Source organism: Pseudophryne corroboree, chromosome 8 (genome assembly GCF_028390025.1).
Source record: "Pseudophryne corroboree isolate aPseCor3 chromosome 8, aPseCor3.hap2, whole genome shotgun sequence".
NCBI lineage: Eukaryota > Metazoa > Chordata > Amphibia > Anura > Myobatrachidae > Pseudophryne > Pseudophryne corroboree.
In genome coordinates, this window is record NC_086451.1 from 147,640,979 (window position 1) to 147,653,733 (window position 12,755).

Genomic DNA, 12,755 nt, shown 5'->3' on the forward strand with positions numbered 1-12,755 from the left:
TTGTATGTGCAAAACATGGGACATGCTGGAATTTGCCCAGATGTAATGCACGCACAATATTGGTGGCGTTGTCCGATATCACAAATCCCCAGGAGAGTCCAATTGGGGTAAGCCATTCTGCGATGATGTTCCTCAGTTTCCGTAAGAGGTTGTCAGCTGTGTGCCTCTTATGGAAAGCGATAATACATAGCGTAGCCTGCCTAGGAACGAGTTGGCGTTTGCAAGATGCTGCTACTGGTGCCGCTGCGGGAGGCCATACATCTACCCAGTGGGCTGTTACAGTCATATAGTCCTTAGTCTGCCCTGTTCCACTTGTCCACATGTCCGTGGTTAAGTGGACACTGGATACAACCGCATTTTTTAGGACACTGGTGACTCTTTTTCTGACGTCTGTGTACATTCTCGGTATCGCCTGCCTAGAGAAGTGGAACCTAGATGGGATTTGATACCGGGGACACACTATCTCCATCAAATCTTTAAGTGACTTTGAACTAATGGTGGATACCGGACGCACCTCTAACACCAACATAGCTGTCAAGGCCTCAGTTATCCGCTTTGCAAAAGGATGACTGCTGTCATATTTCATCTTCCTCACAAAGGACTGTCGGACAGTCAATTGCTTACAGGAAGTAATACAAGTGGTCTTCCGACTTCCCCTCTGGGATGACGATTGACTCCCAGCAGCAACAACAGCAGCGGCAGCAACAGCAGGCGTAACACTCAAGGATCCTACGGAGGAATCCCGGTTAGGAGAGGACTCCTCAGTCTTGACAGTGACATGGCCTGCAGGACTACGGACGTTCCTGACTGAGGAGGAAGTTGACGTTGAGGGAGTTGGTGGTGTGGCTTGCAGGAGCTTGGGTACAGGAGGAAGAAGGGATTTAGGTGTCAGTGGACTGCTTACGCTCTTACTCAAAGTTTCTGAACTTGACAGTGACTTCTGATGAATGCGCAGCAGGTGACGTATAAGGGAGGATGTTCCTAGGTGGTTAACATCCTTACCCCTACTTATTACAGATTGACAGAGGCAACAGATGGCTTGACACCTGTTGTCCGGATTTGTGGAGAATTAATTCCACACCGAAGAGGTGGCTTTTTTGGTAGTTTGCCCAGGCATCACAATGGGCTTCTTCGTCCCAGGGACAACAGGTGTCTTCCCCAGTGCCTGTCTTAAATAAACCACATCACCATCAGAATCCTCATCGTCAACTTCCTCCTCAGCGCCAGCAACACCCATATCCTCATCCTGGTGTACTTCAACAGTGACATCTTCAATTTGAATATCAGGAACTGGACTGTGGGTGCTCCTTCAAGCACTTGCAGGGGGCGTGCAAATGGTGGAAGGAGCCACCTCTTCCCATCCAGTGTTGGGAAGGTCAGGCATCGCAACCGCCGACACACTTGGACTCTCCTTGGGGATTTGTGATACCATCTCAGAACGCACAGTTCTTTTCTGTGCTCTTTCCAGCTTAACTCTTTTAATTTTTCTAGCGGGAGGATGAGGGCTTCCATCGTCATGTGACGCTGAACCATTAGCCATGAACATAGGCCAGGGCCTCAGCCGTTCCTTGCCACTCCGTGTTGTAAATGGCATATTGGCAAGTTTACGTTTCTCCTCAGACGATTTAAATTTATTTTTTTGGTTCTTTTTACTTAACTTTGGCTTTTTGGATTTTACACGCCCTCTACTATCACATTGGGCATCGGCCTTGGCAGACGATGTTGATGGCATTTCATCGTCTATGTCATGGCTAGTGGCAGCAGCTTCAGCACTAGGAGGAAGTGGTTCTTCTTGATCTTTCCCTATTTTCTCCTCAAAATGTTTGTTCTCCATTATTTTTTGGGAGTTATATGAGACAATATGCGTCACAGGAATGACTGGAATTACTGATGACACAGGACACTACCACTGGTCTGATGTAGCACATCACGTTGTTGTTATAATTGTTATACTGCAGCAGTGGACATATAGCAGCAGCGTATATCGTCACTGGAATTACTGATGACACAGGACACTACCACTGGTCTGATGCAGCACAACACGTTGTTGTTATAATTGTTATACTGCAGCAGTGGACATATAGCAGCAGCGTATATCATCACTGGAATTACTGATGACACAGGACACTACCACTGGTCTGATGCAGCCCAACAGGTTGTTATAATTGTTATACTGCAGCAGTGGACATATAGCAGCAGCGTATATCGTCACTGGAATTACTGATGACACAGGACACTACCACTGGTCTGATGCAGCCCAACAAGTTGTTATAATTGTTATACTGCAGCAGTGGACATATAGCAGCAGCGTATATCATCACTGGAATTACTGATGACACCGGACACTACCACTGGTCTGATGCAGCCCAACAGGTTGTTATAATTGTTATACTGCAGCAGTGGATATATAGCAGCAGCGTATATCGTCACTGGAATTACTGATGACACAGGACACTATCACTGGTCTGATGCAGCCCAACAGGTTGTTATAATTGTTATACTGTAGCAGTGGACATATAGCAGCAGCGTATATCGTCACTGGAATTACTGATGACACAGGACACTACCACTGGTCTGATGCAGCCCAACAGGTTGTTATAATTGTTATACTGCAGCAGTGGACATATAGCAGCAGCGTATATCGTCACTGGAATTACTGATGACACAGGACACTACCACTGGTCTGATGCAGCCCAACAGGTTGTTATAATTGTTATACTGCAGCAGTGGACATATAGCAGCAGCATATATCGTCACTGGAATTACTGATGACACAGGACACTACCACTGGTCTGATGCAGCCCAACAGGTTGTTATAATTGTTATACTGCAGCAGTGGACATATAGCAGCAGCGTATATAGTCACTGGAATTACTGATGACACAGGACACTACCACTGGTCTGATGCAGCCCAACAGGTTGTTATAATTGTTATACTGCAGCAGTGGACATATAGCAGCAGCGTATATCGTCACTGGAATTACTGATGACACAGGACACTACCACTGGTCTGATGCAGCCCAACAGGTTGTTATAATTGTTATACTGCAGCAGTGGATATATAGCAGCAGCGTATATCGTCACTGGAATTATTGATGACACAGGACACTACCACTGGTCTGATGCAGCCCAACAGGTTGTTATAATTGTTATACTGCAGCAGTGGATATATAGCAGCAGCGTATATCGTCACTGGAATTACTGATGACACAGGACACTACCACTGGTCTGATGCAGCCCATCAGGTTGTTATAATTGTTATACTGCAGCAGTGGACATATAGCAGCAGCGTATATCATCACTGGAATTACTGATGACACAGGACACTACCACTGGTCTGCAGAACACAGCACCACTTTATACAGCTACACTGGATATATGGCAGCAGAGAACACCAACACTGTGACTGCCTGGACAGATGCAGCACAATACACAGAGTGACTACACTGGACTGGACTGAGCAGCACAACACTTGCCACCCCACTTTCCCGCCCCAACACACACACACTGAACACTGAGGACACGTCCTCTCTATACAATCTCCGAGAATGGAGTGAAAATGGCGGTGACGCGCGGCTCCTTATATGGAATCCAAATCCCGCGAGAATCAGACAGTGGGATGATGACGTTCTGCCGCGTTCGGGTTTCCGAGTCAAGAGGGAAAATCCGAGCCTGGCTCGGATCCGGACTCGGAATGCAAAGTCCGGTAGGGTTCGGTTCTCTGAGAACCGAACCCGCTCATCTCTAGTGCCAAGTGTCATGCCTGTAATCCGTAGTTCTATGCACTGCGGTACTGGTCATACACCCAGCAAGTCTTCCCCAGTAAAGCATATATGTTAGACTGACAAATCCCAACCACTGCTGGCTGAACACGTGGGCTATTTGTAAAGTTGGGCACAGTCTTTGTTGCTGCTGAGCATGTGTAAGCATGTAAAATGAAGCATGCATGTTGGCGCCAGGCGCTAAATGAATATCAAACAGTATTTATAAATTTTATTACATTTTCTCTGTCTTGGCATTTCTACAGCTGATCCTATAATCGCTTAGTTTAATTCTTATTCATATATTCTAATGTCAAGAAACATCTGTCTCTCTAACAGTTACTGACCTGCGATGCCGGGCATTGGCCAAATCTTAATGTCAGTGATTTGCAAAGTGTTCTGGGAAACACTGGTCACAAGTCACTTATTGTACATACATCTGCCAAACCTTGTGTTTCACCCTCACCAATATCACCAACCTATGCACACATACCAGCAGTAAGAGGAAATATGTGAGTAGAACAGCAGTCACTGTGATCAGCACAATAGACCAATCTTGCCATAAGCCCAGGAGTCGGAAGATTTCCCTGCAGAAACATTACACATATATGATGATGGCACACGTGTCACATATGATAAGAACATACAGTGTCATAATCCACCAGCAGACTGAGTGTCTGGGAAATAGAGAGTACGGCAGAATACTTACTCATTGAAACTGTGTATGTCATTTTTGGGGATCAGGGTAACATACATCCATATCAAGGTAAACAGGACCACACAGAGGACTTGAAGAACCCAGATCCACTCACACTGTAAAACAATGACCACTGTCAGTAACAGTCATAAACTTTACATACTACATTACAATTAAGCACCCTGAGCTATAATCATCAAGCAAATTTCTACTAAAAATATGCAGAACTTTCCACATAATTTAAGCATCCCTGCTATTTAGCAATGGGTTAATGGAGAAGATAATGCAAGCTATTGCTTTCTACAGCACTTTAATATTTTCTGCTATTCAGGTAGAAATAAAAAACATTATAAAATGAGTAAGAAAACGTACTTTATATAACACTACCTCAGAATGTAGTTATACTGTATGAAGATAAATCCTTATTGCATCCGAAAACTGCAAGCATGGGGGAATCTCGCCTAATCAGACCCAGCAGCTGGCTGAAACTCCACCCACTCTATCAAGTGATGGGAGCTAATCAATTGTTTGTGCCGACAGTCAGGAGTTTCACGGGCACCCTATATTTCTGCTCTCACCTTCCTGAGGTGGTGAGCAGAATTCGGTCTAAAGTCAGGCTTTTGGCTGCCCAAACTGCCATTTCAGCAGTGCACCTAATACTTTGCCCGTATTTGGCTGCTTTACCCGTCTAAACCCAATGCATTTGGCTGCGCCAAGTGCAATAAGTAATAGGTGCCCACAGCACTCGCACCCATCAGCAAAACAATTGAATATCGCTCGCCGGGTGACCATTATTTACAAGTGCCCAAAAACAACTGAATTGCCACCGTAAGTTTACTTTTCTTTGTAGGTTTATTTTAAAATATAGATTACTAGTTTTAATTTTAACTATAAAAGCATATGTTATGTTACCATAGAAGAAACAAAAAACCCTTTATTTCTCTATATTTGCATTTGTTTATACAAGTGACGCCATTCAATTCTGCTCTCTTACAGAAACAATGGGAGTAATTCTGAGTTGATCGCAGCAGCAAATTTGTTAGCAGTTGGGCAAAACCATGGCCCTCATTCCGAGTTGATCGGTCGGTATTTTTCATCGCATCGCAATGAAAATCCGCTTAGTACGCATGCGCAATATTCGCACTGCGACTGCGCCAAGTAATTTAACAATGAAGATAGTATTTTTACTCACGGCTTTTTCATCGCTCCGGCGATCGTAATGTGATTGACAGGAAATGGGTGTTACTGGGCGGAAACACGGCGTTTTATGGGCGTGTGGTTGAAAACGCTACCGTTTCCGGAAAAAACGCAGGAGTGGCTGGAGAAACGGAGGAGTGGCTGGGCGAACGCTGGGTGTGTTTGTGACGTCAAACCAGGAACGACAAGCACTGAACTGATCGCACAGGCAGAGTAAGGTTGAAGTTACTCAGAAACTGCTAAGTAGTTTGTAATCGCAATATTGCGAATACATCGGTCGCAATTTTAAGAAGCTAAGATACACTCCCAGTAGGCGTAGGCTTAGCGTGTGTAACTCTGCTAAATTCGCCTTGCGACCGATCAACTCGGAATGAGGGCCCATGTGCACTGCAGGGGGAACAGATATAACATTTGCAGAGAGAGTTAGATTTGGGTGGGTTATTTTGTTTCTGTGCAGGGTAAATATTAGCTGCTTTATTTTTACACTGCAATTTAGATTTAAGTTTGAACACGCCCCACCCAAATCTAACTCTCTCTGCACATGTTATATCTGAAACCTCCCCCCCCTCCCCCCCCCCCCCCCTGCAGTGCACATGGGTGGTCATTCCGAGTTGTTCGCTCGGAAAATTTCTTCGCATCGCAGCGATTTCCCACTGCGACTGCGCCAAGTAAATTTGCTATGAAGTTAGGTATTTTACTCACGGCTTTTTCTTCGTTCAGGCGATCGGAGTGTGATTGACAGGAAGTGGGTGTTACTGGGCGGAAACAGGCCGTTTTATGGGCGTGTGAGAAAAAACGCTACCGTTTCTGGGAAAAACGCGGGAGTGGCTGGAGAAACGGAGGAGTGTCTGTGAGAACGCTGGGTGTGTTTGTGACGTCAAACCAGGAACGACAAGCACTGAACTGATCGCACTGGCAGAGTAAGTCTCGAGCTACTCTGAAACTGCTAAGAGGTGTGTAATCGCAATTTTGAGAATCTTTCGTTCGCAATTTTAAGAAGCTAAGATTCACTCCCAGTAGGCGGCGGCTTAGCGTGTGCAAAGCTGCTAAAAGCAGCTTGCGAGTGAACAACTCGGAATGAGGGCCATGGTTTTGCCCAACTGCTAACAAATTTGATGCTGCGATCAACTCAGAATTAGGCCCAATGTCTGTGGAAAAATCCTCCACGGACACTGTAACACCAAGAAACCTACTTAAACATTACGTTATATAAGTTTTGTTTCAGATCTTAGAGAAAAAGCAGGGCTGGGTCATGTCAAGTAATGCAACTTAATGGTGTATGTTAGCTAAGCTTTCTATTATTTTTGATGATCCTGGCTAATATAATTTTATACTTTGGCAATCAATATGACATTTTCCAATCATGTCATTAAATTTAAGTGGGAGAATTAAGCTAGCCTCTCACACATAACTAGATATGTTTCCAGTTACCAAGACAAGCCTGCGGTTCACATGGGAAGCATGTCTTCCTGAGCATAACACTTTCTGTAGAATTTGTAAACAATAAAGGTGAGATCCACGTTCCGGTGTGACACAGTGGGCTATCGGAAGATGCTGGCACAACTGGTGTCTGACTCCAACATTTGGGGGATAATGCAGCATTGTCAGAACTGCACCTAACAGACGCCGGAATCCAGGCACCTGTCAGAACACCTATGACAGAATTCCAAACAGGTCAACATCCCCATGCTGGAGGGGGAGGGTTATTGGGGGTCATTCCGACCTAATCGCTCGCTGCAATTTATCGCAGCGCAGCGATCGGGTCGGAATTGCGCATGCGCCGGCGCATGCCAGCTGTCGTTGCCTAGCGACCGCCTCTGAGGCAGAGGTGGTCGCTGGGCGGGAGGGGGTGGCATGGCGGTGTTTGGCCGCCGTTATGGGGGCGCGGTCCGGCCAACGCAGGCGTGGCCGGACCGTGCGGGGAGTGTCCCGCTGTGGCTGCGTGACGTCACACGCAGCTGCTGTGGGCCGGGGAGCGAGGAGTAGCTCCCGGCCAGCACGCTAAAGCTGCGCTGGTCGGGAGCTACTCTTGAAGTGCAAAGGCATCGCCGCTGTGCGATGTCTTTGCACTTCTGCGGGGGGGGGGGGGGGGGGCGGCACTGACATGCGGGGCGGGATAGCCCTGTGCTGGGCGTCCCCCCGCATGTCAGTGTGAATGATCGTAGCTGTGCTAAATTTAGCACAGCTACGATCATCTCGGCATGACCCCCATTGTTAGGCTGCGGGAAGGGGAGGAGGGTTAGGTTTAGGCACTAAGGGGATAGGTTAGGGTTAGGCTGCGGTAATGGAAGGTTAGGTAGTGAAGTTACGTTACAATACAATACAATACAATACAATACTTCCCTTCGTCCTGTCAGGATCATGACCATCAGGATGACAGCATTGGTATTGTGACCAGTCGATATATCGATGCCAGTATCCCGAAGGAGACGCAATCCCGGCGTCTACATACCGGCGCTGCACAGGATAGCGGCATCACAATACTGACAGCCGGTCTCCCAATCGTCTTGACAGTGGGACGTGCTGGCGTCCTGCCATGGGTGGAGGGGATTACAAAGCACTGGAGCATACCGCTATATTTAAAGGCACTTGACTCCACACAGTCACACTGCTAAGTAAAACGGTGTCTCACAATCGGATTTGCCAGGTCGGTTTTGTCTACAACACATGTGGTAATGGTGTCAAAAACAGCCACATCACGTGTGATTTGTGTTATCATCTCAGACACCCCTGAATGTGCGGTTTACAAACTGAATACAAAATCGCCCCCTAAATTACTGAACAGGTGAACTGGAAGCGCAGCCCATAGGAACAAGATTTTATCTATAGTATCATTGTATAGACTATAATTACATTCTGATTGAATGCTATGGGCAACATCTCCACTTGCCTTCTTTAGAAGATATGATAAATCTCCCCCTTAACTCCTTATTGTTATTCTCTCTTAAACTGTATTTTCTTCTGTTGAAGAAGCAAGTGAGCAAACCAGAACAGACAGGCTATAAGAGGCGATTAGATGGGTATACCTTGCACACCTGCATATGCCCGTGGATGTGTTGTGTTTTCTGGGGAGAATAAAGCTTTTAGTTTTTTTGAATGATATCAGCAGTGGGAGGTTTAAGTTAGTGTCAGTTTTGTATGTAGGGGTTTTTATTAGAGATGAGCGGGGTTGGTTCTCAGAGAACCGAACCGTACCGAACCTCACCATTCGAGTACGGTTACGAGCCCGGCTCGGGTTTTCCCGCCTGACTCGGAAACCCGAACGAGGCAAAACGTCATCATCCCGCTGTCGGATTCTTGCGGGATTTGGATTCCATATATGGAGCCGCGCGTGGCGGCCATTTTCACTCCAGTCTCGGAGAGTGTATTGAGAGTACTCAGTGTCTGTGTGGGCGGGAAAGTGGGGTGGCTAGTCTTGTGCTGTGTTGTGCTGCTCAGTCCAGTCCAGTGTAGTCAGTGTATTGTGCTGCATCAGTCCAGCCAGTCACAGTGTTGGTGTCCTCTGCTGCTATATGTCCCCAGTGCTGCTGGCTGCTGTATAAGTCGCTTGCATTTTTGCTGCGTTGTCTTGCATCAGACCAGGCGTAGTGTCTCTCTTGTGCAGCATCAGTCCAGTGACCAGTCACAGTGGTGGTGTCCTCTACTGCCATATATCCAGTGTAGCTGTATAAGTTCCTTTCAGTGGTGCTGTGTTGTCCTGCATTAGACCAGGGGAAGTGTCTTGTGCAGCATCAGTCCAGTGACCAGTCACAGTGGTGGTGTCCTCTACTGCCATATATCCAGTGTAGCTGTATAAGTCCCTTTCAGTGTTTCTGTGTTGTCCTGCATTAGACCAGGGAAAGTGTCTTGTGCAGCATCAGTCCAGTGACCAGTCACAGTGGTGGTGTCCTTTGCTGCCATATATCCAGTGTAGCTGTATAAGTCCCTTACAGTGTTGTTGTGTTGTGCTGTATCAGACCAGTGGTAATGTCCTGGCCATCAGTCATTCCAGTGACCAGGCAGTCACAGTGGTATACGCTGCTGCTATATGTCCACTGCTGCCGTATAATAATAATAACAAGTTCACAACAACAACAAGTCCCTTACAGTGTTTCTGTGTTGTGCTGCATCAGACCAGTGGTAGTGTCCTGTGTCATCAGTAATTCCAGTCATTCCTGTGACGCATATTGTCTCATATAACTCCCAAAAAATAATGGAGAACAAAAATTTGGAGGATAAAATAGGGAAAGATCAAGAAGAACCACTTCCTCCTAGTGCTGAAGCTGCTGCCACTAGCTATGGCATAGACGATGAAATGCCATCAACGTCGTCTGCCAAGGCCGATGCCCAATGTGATAGTAGAGGGCATGTAAAATCCAAAAAGCCAAAGTTTAGTAAAAAGACCCAAAAAAAGAAATTGAAATGGTCTGAGGAGAAACGTAAACTTGCCAATATGCAATTTACGACACGGAATGGCAAGGAACGGCTGAGGCCCTGGCCTATGTTCATGGCTAGTGGTTCAGCTTCACATGACGATGGAAGCCCTCATAACTGAGGCCTTGACACTTATATTGGCGTTAGACGTGCGTCCGGTATCCGCCATTAGTGCAGTGGGATTTAGACAATTGATGGAGGTATTGTGTCCCCGGTAACAAATCCCATCTAGATTTCACTTAACTAGGTAGGCGATAGCGAGATCTTACCATTTAATTCCAGTGATTTGGACGTATAATTACAGTGATCTTGCCAATTAATTTCAGTGATTTGGACGTATAATTCCAGTTGGAATTGTTTATGTCGCTTGGCTTAAAAAACACAAAGATAAGTGGTGCGCTAGTGTGTATTTATATACCTTTAAATTCAAAAGGTTTAGGTGTCTGCTTATGCTCAAAACTGAAATAAATAACCATAGAATCTGCTTTATAAATAAATCAATTAATCTTTACTTCAATTAATAAACAATATATTACACATAAAAGTTATAAAATCAAGGGATTGGTTTGTATACCACACACTCAATTGGGAAGCATCAAATAGCCTCTAGCGCTGTATGATTATTAGCAACAATGTACCTCTTTAGACACTAAACAGACCATTTGCAATCTGCTAAATAATGTGTCAAGCTGTAACAATTCACTGACAGTTCTGCAAGGAAAAGAGTCTCTCCTATCCTCCTGCTCCTGGCGTCCCAGTGCAGAGGGATGCTGCTGTATAATAGTTTACCCGAGCTTACGGGAATATCTAGTAGTGCAGTCACCCGGAGAGATGTACGTTCCTGTGATTGTCAGTGTAATTATCCACCGCCCGCACTAAAGTGCAATCTCAGTTCTGGCCGGCGGGTATGAAATTAATTGCTCCCAGTTACCGCTTTCCGATGTGGCCGCTGGACTTGGCACAGTCTCGGTCCTGGCTTGCGGGTAAACGGAGCTCCAGTTTGCGCTTGTAACGAGGCCGTTGTAGAAAGTGCTCGTACGATGCTTCCGTCAGTGTGTGGCAGCAAACGGGGATATGACGTCAACGCGTTTCGTCCCGTCGTAAATCGGGACTTCCTCAAGACTTGTATTTATCTCCAGAGAATCTTTTGTATCTATGTCGCTTGGCTTAGTCATACAGCTACCTCATTGCACCTCTTCGACATCTTTGCATGAAGTGCTGTTTGGGGCCTAGGTTTTGAAAAGTGCCATCCTGTGTGACACTGCCGTATGAGTCCAGGGGTACTGCTGTATTAGTCCTGGGGTACTGCCGTATAAGTCCACCATATGCAGATTTTTTTTAAAGTGACTGGAGCGTGCTGGAGATGCTGTCAGTGGACCGAACAATTGCGTCCCACTCTCGACATTCAGCCACTGCGTGACACTACTAGATGGGCCAGGTGGTTGTGTCGCTTAGCTTAGGCCTACAGCAACCTCGGTGCACCTTTTTTTCTTCTTTGCATGATGTGCTGTTAGGGGCCTTTTTTTGATATCTGCCCTCTTGTCTGCCACTGCAGTGCCACACCTAGATGGGCCAATTGTTTGTGTTGCTTGGCTTAGTCATACAGCTACCTCATTGCAATTCTTTTTCTTCTTTGCATCATGAGCTGTTTGGGGACTAGTTTTTGAATAGTGCCATCTTGTCTGCAACTGTATTGCCACTCCTAGATGGGCCAGGTGTTTGTGCCACACACTTGTGTCGCTTAGCTTAGTCATACAGACACCTCGGTGCAACTTTTAGGCCTAAAAACAATATTGTGAGGTGTGAGGTGTTCAGAATAGACTGGAAATGAGTGGAAATGATTGTTATTGAGGTTAATAATACCGTAGGAGCAAAATTACCCCCACATTTTGTGATTTTAGCTGTTTTTATGTTTTTTTTCAAAAATCATCCAGATCCAAAACCAAAACCAAAACACGAAAGGGTGGTTTTGGCAAAACCAAGACAAAACCAAAACACGAAAGTGGAATTAGAACCAAAACCAAAACACAAAACACGAAAAGTGCCTGCCGCACATCTCTAGATTTATTGGCATTTAGAAATGTTATTCAAGAGCAAGGGCAGGAAACAAACATGCCCCTCAGATTTATGGGGACCATACATCTACGGATTGATTCCCTGTTCTACCAATACCAATCAAAAGCGCTAATCAGCAGACAGGGCCGGTGCTAGAGTGTTAGGCGCCCCCCTGCAAATAATAAATTTGCGCCCTTCCATCCGTAAAAAAGGGATAGCGCGCACTGCAAAAAGGGGTGTGGTCACACAAGGAAGGGGCGTGTCCACAATGGTACCCACAATTCAAATTACGCCACACAGTATTACAATCTTATGCACATTAACCCAAACGTAGTGCCCCTGATTCATATTATGTCACATAATAGTGCCCCTTATTCACATTTAAAATCGATGACAGGGCTAGTTCTAGATCTTGAAGAGCTCAGGGCAACAGTTTCCTCTGGCCATGCTCAGAACAGGGCCAAAAATATAGGGCCACAGAATAGTACCAGTTCACATAACCCTGCACAGTAGTGTCCATTAGTCACATTACACCACACAGCAAGGTTTGTTAGTCATGTTACACCGCACAACAGTGTCCGTTAGTCACATTACACCACACAGTAGTGTCCGTTAGTCACATTACACAGTAC

At 45.9% G+C, this 12,755-nt stretch overlaps 1 protein-coding gene across 1 annotated transcript in view; it reads right to left on the bottom strand.

The window, feature by feature from the left end:
- LOC134947576 (chromosome-associated kinesin KIF4-like) overlaps positions 1-12,755 on the bottom strand; it is a 602,740-nt gene that overhangs the window by 92,373 nt on the left and 497,612 nt on the right. The window contains exons 15-16 of the mRNA XM_063935595.1: positions 4,471-4,574; positions 4,255-4,348 (exon numbers count right to left, since the gene is read on the bottom strand). Coding sequence (XP_063791665.1) covers positions 4,255-4,348; positions 4,471-4,574 — 198 coding nt within the window. The remainder of the gene's footprint in view (positions 1-4,254; positions 4,349-4,470; positions 4,575-12,755) is intronic.